Genomic DNA, 16,493 nt, shown 5'->3' on the forward strand with positions numbered 1-16,493 from the left:
GAGTGGAGGAGGTGGGGGAAGGGAACGGCACTGGACAGAGATGGAGGATAGGTGAGCAGGGGGCTTGGGTAAGGAATGCAGTAAAGGCAGAGATCCTGCAAGGGGTCAGTCAGGTCAGACTGAAGAAGGACACACAGATGAAAAGGAAAGGATAAACCAGAGGAGAGCCCTGCCGGTAGAAGAGCCTGGAGGTCTGAATTGGTCTGGTATGGGATGTGTCAGGCAGAAAGGTCCTCTGATGGCATCGGGAATTTCAAGAGAGCTAAACTGTGATCACCCTGTCTCCCACCTCCCACAGGCTGCCTGAGAAAAAGAAAATCTAAATCCATTGGCAAAAGACATGGGTGACAGCAAAGGATGGGGCTCCTAGCCCGGGAAAACCCAGCCAGGGCCTACTTAGCTTTCCTGAGACCAGCAAAGAGTAACCCACTCTCTTCCCACACAGATCTCTAGCTCCTTACCCTAGCTTTAGTCACTGCCCAACCTTTGGGGTCTCATTCATTCAGTGAAAGTTTATCCAGCATTTGCTTTGTGCCAGGTACTGTTCTGAGTTTCCCTTAGAGCAAACTGAGCTGGCTTAGACCTGTGACATGACTGTTCAAAGTGGTCGGCTCCACTCAAAGGAACTGAAGGCAGTGCTGAGAGTGGCTTGGGGTGGGGCCACCACTCGGAAGGATCTGAGCTAGGAACTCCTCCAACTTCTCAGAGGAGAGGTTTCTTATTTGTGTAATTTTTGTCAGTTGGGCCAGTACTGAAATTTGAGGAAAGTCAGAACTAGAGACTGGGACTCAGGACACAGAGTTGCACTAAGCCTTGAAACAAAGGCTTGGAGGGGTTGGGCTGGTGTATTGTGGGAACAGCAAGTCATGGTCAGGATGCAGAGAGTGAAGGAAGGCTGTTACAGGATGAGGTGGGAGAGGCCACTGGAGGCCAGATGATGCAGAGCCTTTCAGTGCTTTCAGGACCTGAACCCTGAGCCTTTTCCTAAGAGCAGTGGGGAGCCATGGGAAGGATTTGAGCAGGGTAGTGACATAGTTAACTTTGCATTTTAAATAGATGCTCTGTTTGCTGTGCTGAAAACAGAAGGGAAGGGAAAGAAACTGGAGATGCTAAAATTGGCAGGAACAATGGTCGCCTCAGCCAGGGGAGGTAGCAGAGGAGATGGTGAGAAGTGAGTGGATTCCAGAGATGTATAGGAGGTAAAATGAACCATTTATTTGGCCCTGCGCTAAATGAATTACAGTGATTATCTTGTTTAATTAGTGCAACAACCTTATAGGTACCATTTTTAAACCATTTTACATGTCCAAAGGCATACAGAATAAATATTAGAGGTGAGATTTAAATTCAAGCAACTAAATGTCAAGATCTATGCTCTTTCCCCCAATAATCCAATAACTGAGAAGTATCCATTATATATTTGTGTGAATTGAATGCATGTTTTTAAAAATAAGTATATGTTCTGATGATTCAAAATTCAAAAGGTACAAAGGGGTATACAATGAAAAGTTTCCCTCCCTTCTGGAGGCAACCAGTGTTACCGCATAGCTTTTATACATGTATAAGATGTGCTGTGCTGATAATTTAGTGGCTAAGAATAACAGATGCTGGAGCCAGACTTCCTGGGTTCAAATCTTAGTTTCACCAATTACCAGCTGTGTGGCATTAGGAACATTCTTTCACCTCTCTGCATCCTAGTTCCTTCACTTGTAAAACAAAGATAGTAGTAGTACCCTTCACATAGGGTTGCTGTGAGGATTTAATGAGTGATATGAGTGAAGATCTGAGAACAGTCCTTGACACAGAACAGCCACAATTTAAAATGTTATTCTCTCTATAATTTTGACATCATCCTCCCTTCTCTGTGTACACAATCCTCATAGTTTGGCATCTTGTATGTCTTAACTAAATATCATGATGATCATCCCACATCTCCCATATTATTAATGACAGTTGCATACCCCATTTTGTACAGCTATATCAGAGTTTATTTAAACAGGTCACTGGTAATGAGCATGTAGGGAGTGTCCACTCTTTCTTATTATAAACAGTGCTATAGTGCATCATCCTAACACATATACCTTTTAGCATATGTATGAATCTATCTCTAAGATAAATTCCTGTAAGTGTAAATGGTGAGCCAAAGAGTGTATGGATTTGTAAGTTTGCTAGATTTTCCCAAATTGCCCTCTACAGAGGTTATACCAATTTAACTTCCATGGGTAACTTATGAGAATGTCTGTTTCTGGGCAAACTACCAACATTGAGCATTAACAAATTTTTTAATATTCACTACCCTCAAATATGAAAAACAGTATTTTAGTAGTTTTTATAGGCATTTCTTTTAGTATGAGTGAATGAGTTCGAGCATCTTAAATTCCAACTGTATTTGTGCGTTGGATTTTGTTGCATGGCAATCACCATTGACTTTGGTGGGCCCAGTTTTAGTACCATGAAGGGGGGGGGTAGTCCAATTAAGAGCAGGCTGAGGAATAAACAGGATGTAAAGTGTAGAGTTAAAAGTAGGCAAAAATTTGACCTAAGAGGATAAGAGAATAGGGGAAATGGTCGGAAGGGGGAGGAGTTTAAAGATGTGCTTAAAATACAGATGAGAAGAAACCCTCAAGACCTTGAACTACGTTTAAATTGTAGGGACTTGGGGCACTGCCAATGACTAGCTGGGTGACCTTATGCAACTCACTTAACTTCTCTGGGGCTCATTTTCCTCATCTGTAAAAATGGAGCTAATAGTCCCTACCAAATAGAGCTGTTGTAAGGATTGAATGAGTGAACACATTCAACAAACTCAGTAAAGGGCCTGGCAAAACGTCATGCTGTAGAACTGAATGGTCCTCCTCTCCCCAGACTTCTACCTGTGTTTTCAAAGAGATAGATCTTCCTTGAACGTTCTCAGGGTTCCAGACTCGGGGCTGGAATGGCCGCCAGTGACTTAGGCGCATCCCGGGTGCGCAGGCTCGAGTGGCCAATGAGGCGGGGGCGCAAAGGGAGGAGCTGAGGCTGTCTCGGCTGTTCTGACGATCGCACCGCCCCCCTCTGCCGCTGCACTCGCCCTTGCGAGCAGGCTCCTCCTGCCCCCCGCATTGCTGATGCTGCTGCTGGCCGACATGGACGTGGTGAATCAGGTACGCGCTCCAGCACCGCGGACAGAGCCCGCCGCTGCCGGACCTCCCCGCCTGGGGCCCAGCTGATCCGCTGACTCAGAGGTGGTGACCAGGGTCCTGGCAGCGGACATCCGGCCCCCGACGCTGGGGCTGGGGTCTGCGGCAGACGAGGGGAGGAAGAGGGAGGTGGAGAAAAGAAGGAGTGCGCCCTTTGCCGCAGCGAGGGCCGTCCTCACTGCCGCAGCGAGGGCTGCCGCAAGCCCGGTTCCTTTAGAGGCCTCCGCGAAGGGAGGAAGAGGGACTCTTGGGGCTAGGGCACAGACGCGGGGAGAAAGGGGAGAGTGGAAGGAAGACAGGGGTGCTGCGGATGAGCCAGGAAATAGAGCAGCAGAAGGCGTGAGGGCGGGGGATGGGGGGAGGGCTGACAGCTGCCCCTCCCAAGCAGAGACGGTACCCCGGTAAGAGAACCACTCCTTCCCCCAGAGCAGACCAAGGGGGTCGACCTGGTTTTGCCCCTCCAAACCCCTACGCTCCCCTCCCCCAGCACATATCCAGTGAAGCCATGTCCCAGCCGTTCCCACCTTAATCAGCCTAGACCTTCTGCCATCTCACTCTTTTTCAACACATTAGAACCTCACCCCTCTCTAACAAGTACCAACCCCTTCCCATCCTCATCACCTCAGACCACCTTCCATCACCACCATATGACTCACCTTTATGGCTGCAGACCCTTCCCCCACCCTAATGAACCCCGAGTCTTTCCTCACTCCACCGGATCCCTTTCTCCACCTGATTCACCTTTACCATTTCAGACCTTCTCTCATTCCCTAATCCATCCTGGCTTGACTCCATCTTCCTCACCCCTGACCCCCTCTGCCATCTACCTCACCATCTCTCCAGACCTCCCCACCAGTTCTGAACCCCCAGGGTCTTCTCTCAGGGAAACTGTACCCACATCTTGCCCAAAGTGTCCCTTTCTCCTTCTCACCCCCTCTCCAAATGAATGTCTTCACTCCCTCCCAGAGGTCACATGCCTTATTCCCAGGGGTCATCACCTGATGGCCCCCCTCACCTCCCTTTTCATCCTCAACAACCCCATCCCCACCCCACCGTTTCTCTCCTCAGCTGGTGGCTGGGGGTCAGTTCCGGGTGGTCAAGGAGCCTCTCGGCTTTTTGAAGGTGCTGCAATGGGTGAGTGTGGTCTGGGCCATAGGGAGAGAGGAAGGTAGGTAGTGGGATCCGGAAGAGCAGGGGTGGAATTGGGTTGAGGAGCAAGGAATGGATGAGTGGATTGGGGGTAGAAGGGGATGGTGGAATTGTACTCCAGGGTGAAGTCCCAGGGGCTTGGTTGGGGCCAGAGAATGGATGAGCTGTGAAGTGACGTCACATAAGGCCAAGGGTACCCCCCGTTGTGAAGTGGAAGATTGTGACGTCCTACCTCTTCCCCTGAGGTGAGAGAGAGGAAGGGGAGGTGGAGCTTGCAGCCGGTTGCTGCGGGAGAGATGCAAAGCCAAGAGAAAATCCGAGACAGCGAAAAAGAGAGAGAGAACGCGAGACAGTGAATGATGGAGATAGAGATGGAAATATCGAGAAAAAAGAGATACAGGGATATGACAGAGAGGAGACAAACAGAAAGAGACAAAAAAAGGAGACAGAGAAAGATGCACAGAGAACAGAGATGCAAAGAGAGAAGAGAGGCAGAAAATGAAAAGGGGGTGGGGGAGAGAAAGAGACAGAAAAAGAGACACTCGGAGAAAGGTGAAAGAGACTGATACACAGAGAAAGGGAGGCACAAGGGAGACAGAGACCAAGTGAGAGACAGCAGGGAGACAGAGACATACAGACTGAGAAACAGAAAGGCATAGAGAGACATGCATTCACATGGAGAGAGGGGAAAAGAGACAGAAAGAGACACACAGATATAGAGAGGTAGAGACAAAAACAAAGATGCAGAAGACAAAAATACATCTGATAAAGACAAAAAGACACATAAAGAAACAGAGATGCCAAGAGAAATAGAGACACAGAGAACAACAGAGACAGATGGAAATACGGAGAGAGACATAGAAATAGAGAGACTGAGACCGAAGAGAGAGAATAAGGGGGTCAGTGCATTGAGAGATACAGACAGAGACACCAGGAGAAAGACAGGAAGAGATAGCCACACCCCTCTAATCAGCTTGTCCTTGGGCAGGATGAGCCCTGATTAGAGGGTGGGGGTGGGGACCGGTCCATCTGCTGCTGCCTGTGCTGGGCCCTGATCTGTCCAGAGGAGGGCACCCCCACCCCACATGCACACAGGCTCACCGCCATCCCCATCCCTGCTGCCCAAGGTCTTTGCCATCTTCGCCTTTGCCACGTGCGGCAGTTACAGTGGGGAGCTTCAGCTGAGCGTGGATTGTGCCAACAAGACCCACAGTCTCCTCAACATCGAGGTTGAATTTGAGTACCCCTTCAGGTGTGCCCCCACCCTAGCCCACCCTTGCCCACCCTTGGGACCCTGACAGACCTGGGAGAGGAAGGGGTGGGGTGGGACTGGCCAACACCTCCTCCCCAGTGGCTCCTGTCCAGCCCCTACTTCAGGAGACCACACCCATTCAGGTCACTGCGCATGCACTGAGCACCTACCTTGTGCCTGGCACCGCTCTGCATATCTAGGACATGTAGTGAGCAAGACAGTCATAGCCTTCTCTACCTGTGCAGTAGCCTTCTCTCTGTCCCACTGCTTCACTAATAAACTATCTTTCACTTAAAAAAAAAAAAAAGACAGGCATAGTCTGTTGCCCTCTGGCTATGTTCTAGTGAAGGGGAGAGGCAGGAGGCAGGCAATTAACAAGGTTCAAAAGTAAAAGTATATGTAGTCTTAAAACAGCAGGTACTCAACTAATGTTAGCCAATATCACTATTTAATTCCCATTCATTCACTCCATACACTTTTTTTTTTTTTTTGAGAATCTGCTGTACTGCTCAAAGTGCTAGTGAACAAAACAGACCAAGCTTCCTACCCTCATGGAGCCAACATTATAACAAATTAATTAATAAAGAGGGTAATTGCAGATTGGAAGAAATTCAAGGAAAGGATCCTCATGCAGGGTTTTATGATAGAGCATAATGAGGGGGTGCTATTTAGCTATAAGGAATGGTTAAATCCAACTAAACAATTCTGATATGTATCTTACTCAGCGCTGGGCATTAGGTAGATGAGAGCGAACACAAGCAGGCAAGGTCACTGCCCTGAAGGAGATATTTACTTCCTGGCTGGTGGGAGGGAGAGACCCACAGGTGCAATTTCAGTAGAGGCTTCTGAGGTACCTCCAGTACATGGACAAATCACATATCTGCTCTAGGTCTCGATTTACCCATCTGTAAAATGGAGTAATCCAGGGTTATGATGAATATAAAATGAATTAATACTAGTAAAGTGTTTAGCACAGTGCCAGGCACACAATAACCACTCCGTAAATGTTTGTTAATATAAGGAAAATAAATAAGTTCAAGGGATTCAGAAAAGAGGTCATTTATTGAGTTGGCAATTTGAGGGGGGTGAGCACTAAGAGTAAATGGAGGCTCAGGAGATCCCCTAGGGCGAGAGGGCAGAGTGAAGAGAGGAAAGCCCAGCAAAGGCTCTGAGCAATTGTTGAAAGAAAAGGAGGTACCAGGGAGGTGTGGCCTGAGAGGCAGGAGGGCAACCAAGTATCTACCAGTTCACAGAAGCCAGGGAAGAGAGTCTACGGCCATACCATCCTGAACGCGCCCGATCGTCAGAAGCCAGGGAAGAAAGTATGGGGAGGGGGAGTTGGCAGCATGGGACAGTACTGAGAGCAGGCATTTTGAGAATCCAGAAGACCACAAAAATAAACGGTCAGATCCCCAACACCTCCCATGCCTAGGACCTCTGGTCCTGAGCATCTGCCTTTTACCCACAAGTCTCCCAGGAAAAAGTCTGTGCCATGGGTCCCCCTGACCAACCTACCACTGTCCCAATACCCCCAAGAGCCTTTCGGTTCCCCCCTGGATAACCCCCTCCCAACCCAGCACACTGGAAACCCAGCAGCTCAAACTCAGATTCGACTCCTAGCTCCAACATTTAGCACCTTCACAACCTTGAGCAAGTAACTTAACTTTGCCAAGACTCTGCTCATCTGTAAAATGGGTATAATAATATCTGCTCTAGAGAATTACAGGGAAGGGGTCATTAAATGAGGCACTTATACAAAATAGTAGGGGATCAATAAGTGTAAGCCTTGGGACCTTTGCTACACAAGGGCACTGGCACCATTTGCTCCATCTCAGGATGCTGTGCCGCAGTCTCAGGTGAGAGTTCTGGGACCCGACTCAGTCCCCCGCCCCACACACACATTTTTCCCTATGACCCCCTCCTCCATCACACCACAAGGAAGGTCTTGGTCCCATACCTATCCAATCAGACCCTCCTCCTCTCAAACATACACGTCCTGTTCCAGGATCCCTTCTACCCTCCTCTCAGTCCGTCTCTTCCTATTTTGTAATCTCTGGGCTCTCCTCTGCTGTGCATGCATTTCTTTTTCTTGGGGGCCTGAAGTAGAATGGGAAGAAGAGTCAGTATAATGTAGGGGGAAGTCACAGGGTTCAGATCTCAAACTCTACCACTCTTTCTCCATCTGTGTGACTTTAGGCAAGTTAATGCACTTCACTGAGCCTCTGTTTCTGCCTCTGTACATGTCATTTAATAAGCATTTATTGAGCACCTTCTATATGGCAGCACTGTTTCAGGCCCAAGAGACACAGCAGTGAACAAAACAAAAGGCAAAGCCCTGCCTTCTTGTACTTATAGCAAAAATCAAGGGAAAAAATGGTATGTCAAATGAGGTATCACTGCTACAGTGAAAAAATGAATCAAGGAAGGGGGCTAAGGAGTGCCAGGAGGGAATGTTTGAACTTTTAAATTTTTTTTATTGATTTGAGAGAGATGGTTACTGTGGGAGAGGAACGGGGAGAGAGAGAGAACCTGAAACCTTGGCGTATCGGGATGATGCTCTAACCAACTGAGCCAGGGCACGAATAGTTGGATTTAATTTTAAGTAGTAAGATCAGGGAAGGCCTCACTGAAAAGGGGACAGTTGAGCAAAGCTTTAAGAAGATGAAGGGATTAAGACATAAAGATATCTAGAAGAGCATTCCAGTGCAAAGATCCTGGGGTGGAAGGGTGCCTGGTATGTTCTATGAATAACCAAGTGGCCAAGGTGCCTGTGTTGGAGTGAGGGATGAATAAAACTTATTTCATGGCAGGCTATGAACAATCAATGAAATGTGACTGGTACACAATAGGTGCTCTGTGGATGGTTATTTCCTCCTCTTCCCGGGACCTTGTCAATCTGGGGGACTCATGACTGGAAAGGGGGGAGGGGGGATTCTTAAAGTCTGAGGCACACCTACCCACCTCTCTCTACAGGCTGCACCAAGTGTATTTTGATGCACCTGACTGTAGAGGGGGCACTTCCAAAGTCTTCCTACTGGGAGACTACTCCTCATCAGCGGAATTCTTTGTCACCGTGGCAGTCTTTGCCTTCCTCTACTCCATGGGGGCTCTGGCCACCTACATCTTTCTGCAGAACAAGTACCGAGAAAACAACAAAGGGCCCATGCTGGTGAGCCCCCACAGCCACTTGTATGCAAGGGCCCCAGGGGACACAGAGCCTTGAGGAGACAGCCATGTTCATAGGTCACACCAAATCCCAGACTGGCCCACGTGCAAGCAGCCACCATCGCAACCACACATGTTACTGCTACTGCTGCTGATGCTATGAATATCAGGAACACTAAATCACAGAGTGACAGAGACACACTCATAGCCCACACAGAATCCCAGACAGGCCTACACCTGGAAACCTGCCACCTCTCACACAACCACACAGTCTCGATTGAAGAAAGGAGCACACAGAGGCTCGCTGTGACAGTCATGCTTGTCATACCACACAGACATACTGATTCCTACCAGCTGTACTCATACACCCTCATCCCAGACACAAAAATGACACATATTCCCACATTCAGATGAAAGTGGAAAGACACAGTACTTGTCACAGATTCGACAACCATCCCTCAGAATTACCCAACAGCCACATCCTCTGTGTCATGCACAAGCCCATGCTAGGAGAGCCATCTTCAAGTGAGTGTTGGGGAAAAGGCAGGGGAGAGACAAACCTCTTCTGGGGGACCCACTTCCCAAGAAAACCTGTGATCCAAGGAGGCCCCACAGCCCAGCATGAAGCAGCCTGCTCACAGTGCCATTTTTCTCTCCCCTGCCCATCTTAGGACTTCCTGGCCACGGCAGTGTTTGCCTTCATGTGGCTGGTTAGCTCATCGGCATGGGCCAAGGGGCTGTCGGATGTGAAGATGGCCACGGACCCAGAGACCATTATCAAAGAGATACCTGCCTGCCAACAGAAGGAGAATACATGCAAGGAGATAAGAGACCCTGTGACCTCTGGCCTCAACACCTCCGTGGTGAGCCCTGGGAAGCTGGCCAGGCTGGCGGGGGAGCGGGGCTGGGTCACTTACAGTCTGGGGAGCAGTGGAGAGAGAGAATGAGAGAATGCAGAGGATATCCAAGAGGGCTCCCCAGAGAAGGCATACCAACAACAAAGCCTAGAAGAATTAGATAGCAAGTGTAACTACTGTGACATCACAAACTGTCCCCAAAAGGGAAACTTGAGATCGTCTGTCCAATTAGGTTTGGGATACCTGGATCCCAGCCCCAGACTAGCCATATAAAATCTCCAGCAACTCAGTGCCCTCTCGATCTTGTTTCCTTACACGCAAAATGAGTAACTTGAAATATTTCCTACCTAGACGCCCCCTACTGGCCAGAGTCTGTCTGAGCTCAAATCCCAGCTCTGCCACTTTCAAGTTGTGTGACCTGAAATTAGTTACTCAGCCTCTCAGGCCTCAGTTCCAGCATGTAAATTGAAAACTAAGAATAGGTCCTGTTCCAAAGTTGAGTATCTAGTGAGCTAATGATACAGAGTGCTTAGAAAAGGGCCTGGCATATGGTAAGTCATATACAAGTGTTACAGATGTTGGAGATTCCAATTCTGCCATCTGCTGGCTCAGTTTCTTCAACTGTAAAGTGGAGATATTACTTCCTGTCCCAAAATTGGATTATATTGTATATGTTTATCTTATGTACATATAAAACATTTTGTATCGTAAAACATGTATTTGTTTTAATATAAAAGTATATATTGGGTTGGCAAAAAAAATCCATTTAGTTTTTTCCATAAAATAAAAGACACTTTTTCATTTTCACCAATAACTTTATAATCTGGATGTTTTGAGTATGTTGCCTATCTCCCGCTATTGGCTTCTAGTGAGTAGAGGCCAAGGGGGCTGCTAAACATCTTCCAATGCATAACACGGCTCCACAGCAAAGACTTAATTGCTCAAAATATCAATAGTACCTAGAAACTTTGCAAACCACTTTTTAAAAAAAGATTTTATTTATTTTTAGAAAGAGGGAAAGGGAGGAAAAAAGAGAGGGAGAGAAACAGTGATGTGTGAGGAATACCGTATTTTGCCCTGTATGATGCGCAGTTTTTTGCCCAAATTTTTTAGGGAAAAATAAAGATTCGCATTATACATTGTTGTGATGATTACATGCCATGAGTATGATAATCCCATGTATAATGTGCACAAAAATGTGGGTGCGCATTATGCACAGCAAAATAATATATCGACTGGTTGCCTCTCGCATGCAAACCACTTTTGACATGCTCAGTCACAGCACCTTCTCCATATACTGCACAAATCTTTTGTGTGTTTCAGTTGTATTTTTACCTTTCTTGGGAACAATAAAGCATAATATGCCAAAAATGTTGCTTATATTCTTCCATCTTCAATATTAAAATAGCTATGGCTATGCAAAAATTCACCAATTCTGATAAGTTTATTTAATTTTTAAAAAATATTTTAAACATTTTTATTTACTTATTTTTAGAGAGAGGGGAAGGGAGGGAGAAAGAGAAGCAGAGAAACACTGATGTGTGAGAGATACATTGATCAGTTGCCTCTCACACACCCTCAACCGCGGACCCGGCCTGAAACCCAGGCACGTGCCCTGACTGGGAATCAAACCAGCGACCTTTAGGTTTAAAAGGCCAGCACTCCACCCACTGAGCCACACCAGCCAGGGCTGCACTTGATCTTAGCCAGAAGGCTGAGAAGCGATCCTGCCAGGGCTGTTAAAGAGTTTTTTAAATGCACACTGATATGACAGCTACCACAATACAATCTAACAAAATTGTTTTGAATGAAGTTAAAGACAACTAACTAAGCACTTACTAGAGCCACTGTATGGAAAAAACAAACTTTTTGGCCAACCCAATATTTACATACTTTATACATTTGTAGTTATACACATATACGTGTAATACACATCCATTAGTGGTATATTTACATATTTAACCAAAGTGTATGCTTAGTATTTCAGTACATCACAAATCTAGATTTGTTTACTACATTTTATACATGTATAAACGTGCATATGTAACATGTAAATGTACAAATATATAAACAAATGTATGTAATATTACTACACCTCAACATCCCAGGAATCTGAATTGTAACACGCCCTCCTCCTCCCCCGCAAGATGATTTTTCTGCACATTGATGTTAATGCGCTGAGACTCCGGGGCCTGGGTTTCCAGAAACTACCACCCTTCTGGAGCCCGCGATTCCGTGCCCAACGCACGCTGCCTCGACATTTCCCGGGACCGCCGAGGCAATGGGCGTGGGACGACAGCTGGGCTTTATTTCCCCTCAGGTGTTCGGCTTTCTGAACCTGGTGCTCTGGGTCGGCAACTTGTGGTTCGTGTTCAAGGAGACAGGCTGGGCCGCCCCATTCCTGCGCGCACCTCCTGGCGCCCCCGAGAAGCAACCTGCGCCCGGGGACGCCTATGGCGAGGCGGGCTATGGGCAGGGCCCTGGTGGGTACGGGCCCCAGGACTCCTACGGGCCCCAAGGTGGCTACCAACCCGAATATGGGCAACCAGCCGGCGGCGGTGGCGGTGGCTATGGGCCTCAGGGCGACTACGGGCAGCAAGGTTATGGCCCTCAGGGTGCGCCCACCTCCTTCTCCAATCAGATGTAGTCTGGTGAGTAATGGGCGGGCGGTGCGGCCTAGGAGGGTACCTGAAAGGAGGTGGGCGGGTCAGCGAACCAATAAGAGTCAGTAGTAAATAGTACGTGAGACGCTGGCCAAGACAAGCGAAGGTGGGAGTTTGAAGGAGCCAATACCGAGGCACAGCTGCTGGAGAGTAGTTCTTGAAGATGGGCAGAATGAGGGGCCAATGGAAAAGGTAGAAGTGTGGCTCGGCGGGAAGGGAGGGAGCAGAGAAACGGGCAGAGCGACCAATGAAAGGAGGGAATAGCGGAGGGCGGGGGTGGGGTGGAGTGCTGGCTTCGGGGGGAATCGAGGGAGCTTGGGAGCGCGGGAGGGAAGAGGAAGTGGCCTTAGAAGCGATTGATAAGCTAATGTGTTATGATAATGAAAATAGATGGTGAGGGTAAACTCGCTTGGATCCTAAAGGTCAGACAAGCTCACCAGTCCGGGGAGGAGGTGATATATATGCCACCTCTCCCCAGCTCTCGAGTCAGGGGAGGTGGTGTGGAATTTCAAAGGAAAAAGGGGATGGGACGGGGGCATTGGAAAGGCTTGCTGGTCTTCTTGCCCGACCTAAAAAGAAAAGTGAGATTTCCCTTGCATATGATGGGGGAAGATGGGGAGAAGAGGCAAGGGGATAGCGTGAGAGGGGAAAGGCAAGGAGGCGGCAACACGTGAGTGGAGGCGGCTTCTGGCACCTGGCCAGGATGGAAAGGGCAGGAAAGATTTTATGATGCATCCCACATCTAATCCATCAAAAATTCCTGTTGTTTCTACCTTCAAAATAAATCTTCCCACTTCTCACTGTCATCTCCCACCAACATCTTAACAGATTTCTACTCCCATTCCCATTCCGTTCTGTTCACAGCATTGGGAGGGGTACCATCAAATCTCAAATCAGGCCACCTTCTTCCTGTGCTCAGAGCTCTGCCAGGGCTCCCATCTCACTCAGATTCAAAGCCAAAGGACAGGGCCCTACACATTCTAGCCCTTCCCCTCATTTCTCTGACCTCTCACCTCCTACCACTGCCCCCCCCCCGCCCACACACACACACACACACACACACACACACACACACACTGTTCCAGGCACATTGGCCACCTCGATGTGCCAGGCACATCCAACTTTAGGGCCTTGCTTTGATACTTGCTTTCCTCCTGGAGCTTCACAGCCACGCCCACTGATAACCTCACCTGGCCAGGTCCTTACAAGTCCCCTTACCTCTCACATTGTACCCTGTGCTTTTCTTTACCACCGTTTGTAATTATCAGTTTATATGTTTATTGACTGTCTCTCCCACCAGACTACAGGATGTGCCCATGACTTATTTATGCTTTACACACATCACTTAGAGCACTACCAATGTGAAGAAACATTTATTGAGGAAATAAATAATAGAAACAACATGGGACTTTTTATTCTTTGCTCTGAATCTTCCCATGACTTACACCTCATCCAAAGTCAAAGCTAAAGTCCTCACAACCTAGTCTTTTGTGAACCCATTACCTACTCTCTGATATCACCTCCCACCACTCTCCTTTGCTCATTCCTTTCAAGCCCCACTGACCTCCTCGCTGTTCCTCAAAAGCACTAAACGTGGTCCCACCCCAGCGCTTTTGCACTGGCTCTACCCCCTGCTTGGAATGCTCTTTCCCTAACCCCCACCCCAGTCATTTCATCAATGTGGTCTTCTCTGAACCCTACTTACTACAGCAACCTTCCTTCCCTACTGGCGCTCTTAATCCCCTCACCCTGGTCTACTTTTTGTTTTTCCATCTCACTTATAATCACCTTAAGTCTGTCTCCCCTGCTACAATGTAAGCTTCACAAAGATGAGGATCTTTGTTTCAATATAGTTTATAACCAATAACTAGAACAGTTCCTGTTAACAGAGTTTTGGGGTTAGGGGAGTGAGGACCATAATTTCTTTTGTACCTTGCCTAACGGGGAAAGGTATATATTCCCAGCAGGGGCAGCTGAGATGAACTGACTCCAGGAATCTGAGTGAAGGGAAAAGGAAGAAAAGGCATGTCAGGCAGAGGGTAAATCCAGAGTGAAGGCATAGCACCCCAGCCCTTCCCTAAAGGCACTACCTGTGTCTGGACCCCCTCTCTTTTCTTTGTCTTTTGTCTCCACAGGTCAGTGCAACCCAGGAGGACCCCATGGGTGGGCAAGAGCTCAGGAGAAGGCCTGCCCCCCCTTCTCACCTCTATATCCCAGGTCTCCACCTCTCAAGCCAGGAGACCCTTAACTGTCTTTGAGATATATATATATAGATATATATATATCTATATATATATATATCTGAGTCCTGCCCCCACTCCACTCATGCATTAGGGGCTCAATCTTTAGTGGGCCCCTCTATTACCCCTAGCCCTTTCCCTGCATCCCTTGGCCCCTCTCTGTTCCCTGGCCCTGTGCCCTGAGGTTGGGGAGGACTCTGAAAGAGGGACAGAGAGGAGACAGACTTTGGCTGTGTGGGGAGGGTAGGCTTGACTTCAGACTCTCTCCCCTCTCTCCCTTCCTCCCTCCCAACTCTGGCCTTGATTTCTTCAGCAATGTTTGAACAAGGACGATTACAGAAAATTCAACCCTGAGTGGGGTGGGAGGAGAGAGAAAGGCAAAGATTGGAGAGGTTGGGACCCAAGGTGGTCTTGGAGAGGAGCTCTGGGGTGGAGGAGACTAATAAGCAGGGAGCTTGGTTCCAGACATACTGGAAGTGTAATCCAAGGGACAGGGGTGCCCTGGAGCATTCTGGAGAGGAGCTTGGAAGGAGGCTGAAGGTGAGATTATAGAAAGATCAGCACTTTGAGTGAGGCAGCGGGTGGGCCTCAAAATGGTCAAGGCTTGTAGTAGGACTTGGTTCTATGGAAGGGATGTGTCTTGGGGGCCTGGGGACAGGGTTTGGAAGAATGCTGAGAGTTCTAGAGGGGGGGCTTGAACCAGTCAGTGGGTGAAGCTCCAGAGTGGTCAGGTCTTGGACTGGGACCAGAATCTATGGCAGGGGTGTGGCTTGGAACCTTTGGGAGACTGAGTTTGATTTTAATGCAGACAGGCAGGAAGGGTGGTTCAGGAATGGGCAACTGTTGGAGTGAGGGTGTGGTCAGGGTTCTAGGTGGGCTGGGGCTTAGAGCGGGGCATGCCTGGCGGTTTCAGAGGGGACAGCCTGCCCAACCACTCTGCAATGGAGCAGTGAAAAAAAATATGTTTTAAAGTGGGTAGGTTTGGCAGTGGCTAGGGATTGTTGGATGGGTTTTGTTAGTGGTGGGGGGAATATCCCTGGCCAAGACAAGGGACTGAGGGGGCCTGTGGAGACCTGAGAGGTATGGCTTGGAGGTTAAGGGGTGGGATCGAGGGAGAAGCACCCACACATACCCTTGCCCACCCCCACCACGAGACTGCTAGGTAATCAGAGGACAGAGCCAATGGGCCTGTGGGGCTAGCCCACCCCTCTCCCCACTTCTCCTGCCTTCCCCCTCCCTCCACACCCCTACCCTTACCGTACCGGGGTGGTCGGAGGCCTGGTCTGGAGCCCCTATCCTACACGTTCTGCTGTGTCTGTGACGTCGGTAGTGCCTGTGACTGTGTGTTGCCACTTTGTCTGGCTGTGGCCCTTTCCCCTCCCCTCCAGACCCCTACCCTTGCCCTTGCCCTTCGGTATTGTTTGAAGACTCCCTCCCACAGGAAGAACAAATACGATTAATTATCCTCCCATAAATAAACTCCTCAACCAACTAGTATCTCTGGCTTGGACTTCTCATTGTGCCTTTTGGGGGGACACAAAGGGAGAGGCAGAGAGAAGGCAAGAGGAAGCTTGTCCCCCGACCTGCTGGACACTGTTCAAGTCATCTCACCATTTTATGTAGTGATGGAGCCTAAGTCATGCTCTGAATAGCCCTGCCCAATGTCCAACTACTGGCCACAGAAAACCCTGCCTTTCAAAGGTTCAGTTCTGTTTCTGGTCCCTTAGCCATGTGCCTTCTCCACTCTGTCCTCAGATCTTCAAGGGGTTCGAATAGGACCCCATATTTCACAGGGAGACTTCCCTCTACCCACACGCCTCGTATTCTTCAGATCCCGCTGTCTCTTTATTTCATTGCCTCCCCTCCAGCTGGAAAACTGGGAGACCAAGTAGGCTGCAAGGCGGGCAGGCGGAGCGCAGGGGTGACTCCTTATTTCATTCATTCGTTCTTTTTAACCCCTCCCAGACTCCTCCCTAGAGCGAGGAGAG

General features: G+C 48.6%; 1 protein-coding gene across 1 annotated transcript; it reads left to right on the forward strand.

Moving 5' to 3' along the window:
- Positions 1 to 3,063: 3,063 nt before the first annotated feature.
- On the forward strand, positions 3,064 to 15,987 carry SYP (synaptophysin). The gene is made up of 7 exons (XM_054566365.1): positions 3,064 to 3,143; positions 4,248 to 4,313; positions 5,456 to 5,580; positions 8,554 to 8,749; positions 9,417 to 9,608; positions 11,923 to 12,253; positions 14,401 to 15,987. Exons 1-6 carry the CDS (start codon positions 3,108 to 3,110, stop codon positions 12,247 to 12,249), a joined length of 942 nt encoding a protein of 313 aa, XP_054422340.1. The 5' UTR covers positions 3,064 to 3,107; the 3' UTR covers positions 12,250 to 12,253; positions 14,401 to 15,987.
- The last annotated feature ends 506 nt before the right edge of the window (positions 15,988 to 16,493 follow it).

The sequence above is a fragment of the Pteronotus mesoamericanus genome, unplaced genomic scaffold (genome assembly GCF_021234165.1).
Source record: "Pteronotus mesoamericanus isolate MK-2021 breed Mesoamerican mustached bat unplaced genomic scaffold, CSHL_Meso_final contig_173, whole genome shotgun sequence".
NCBI classification, from domain to species: Eukaryota; Metazoa; Chordata; class Mammalia; order Chiroptera; family Mormoopidae; genus Pteronotus; species Pteronotus mesoamericanus.

Excerpts from the sequence above, each read along its gene's own strand:
- SYP (XM_054566365.1), top strand. The coding sequence starts at position 3,108 with ATGCTGCTGCTGGCCGACATGGACGTGGTGAATCAG. Across the intron at positions 4,314-5,455 it reads TTTTGAAGGTGCTGCAATGG|GTCTTTGCCATCTTCGCCTT; the intron begins GTGAGTGTGGTC and ends CTGCTGCCCAAG. Across the intron at positions 9,609-11,922 it reads CTGGCCTCAACACCTCCGTG|GTGTTCGGCTTTCTGAACCT; the intron begins GTGAGCCCTGGG and ends ATTTCCCCTCAG.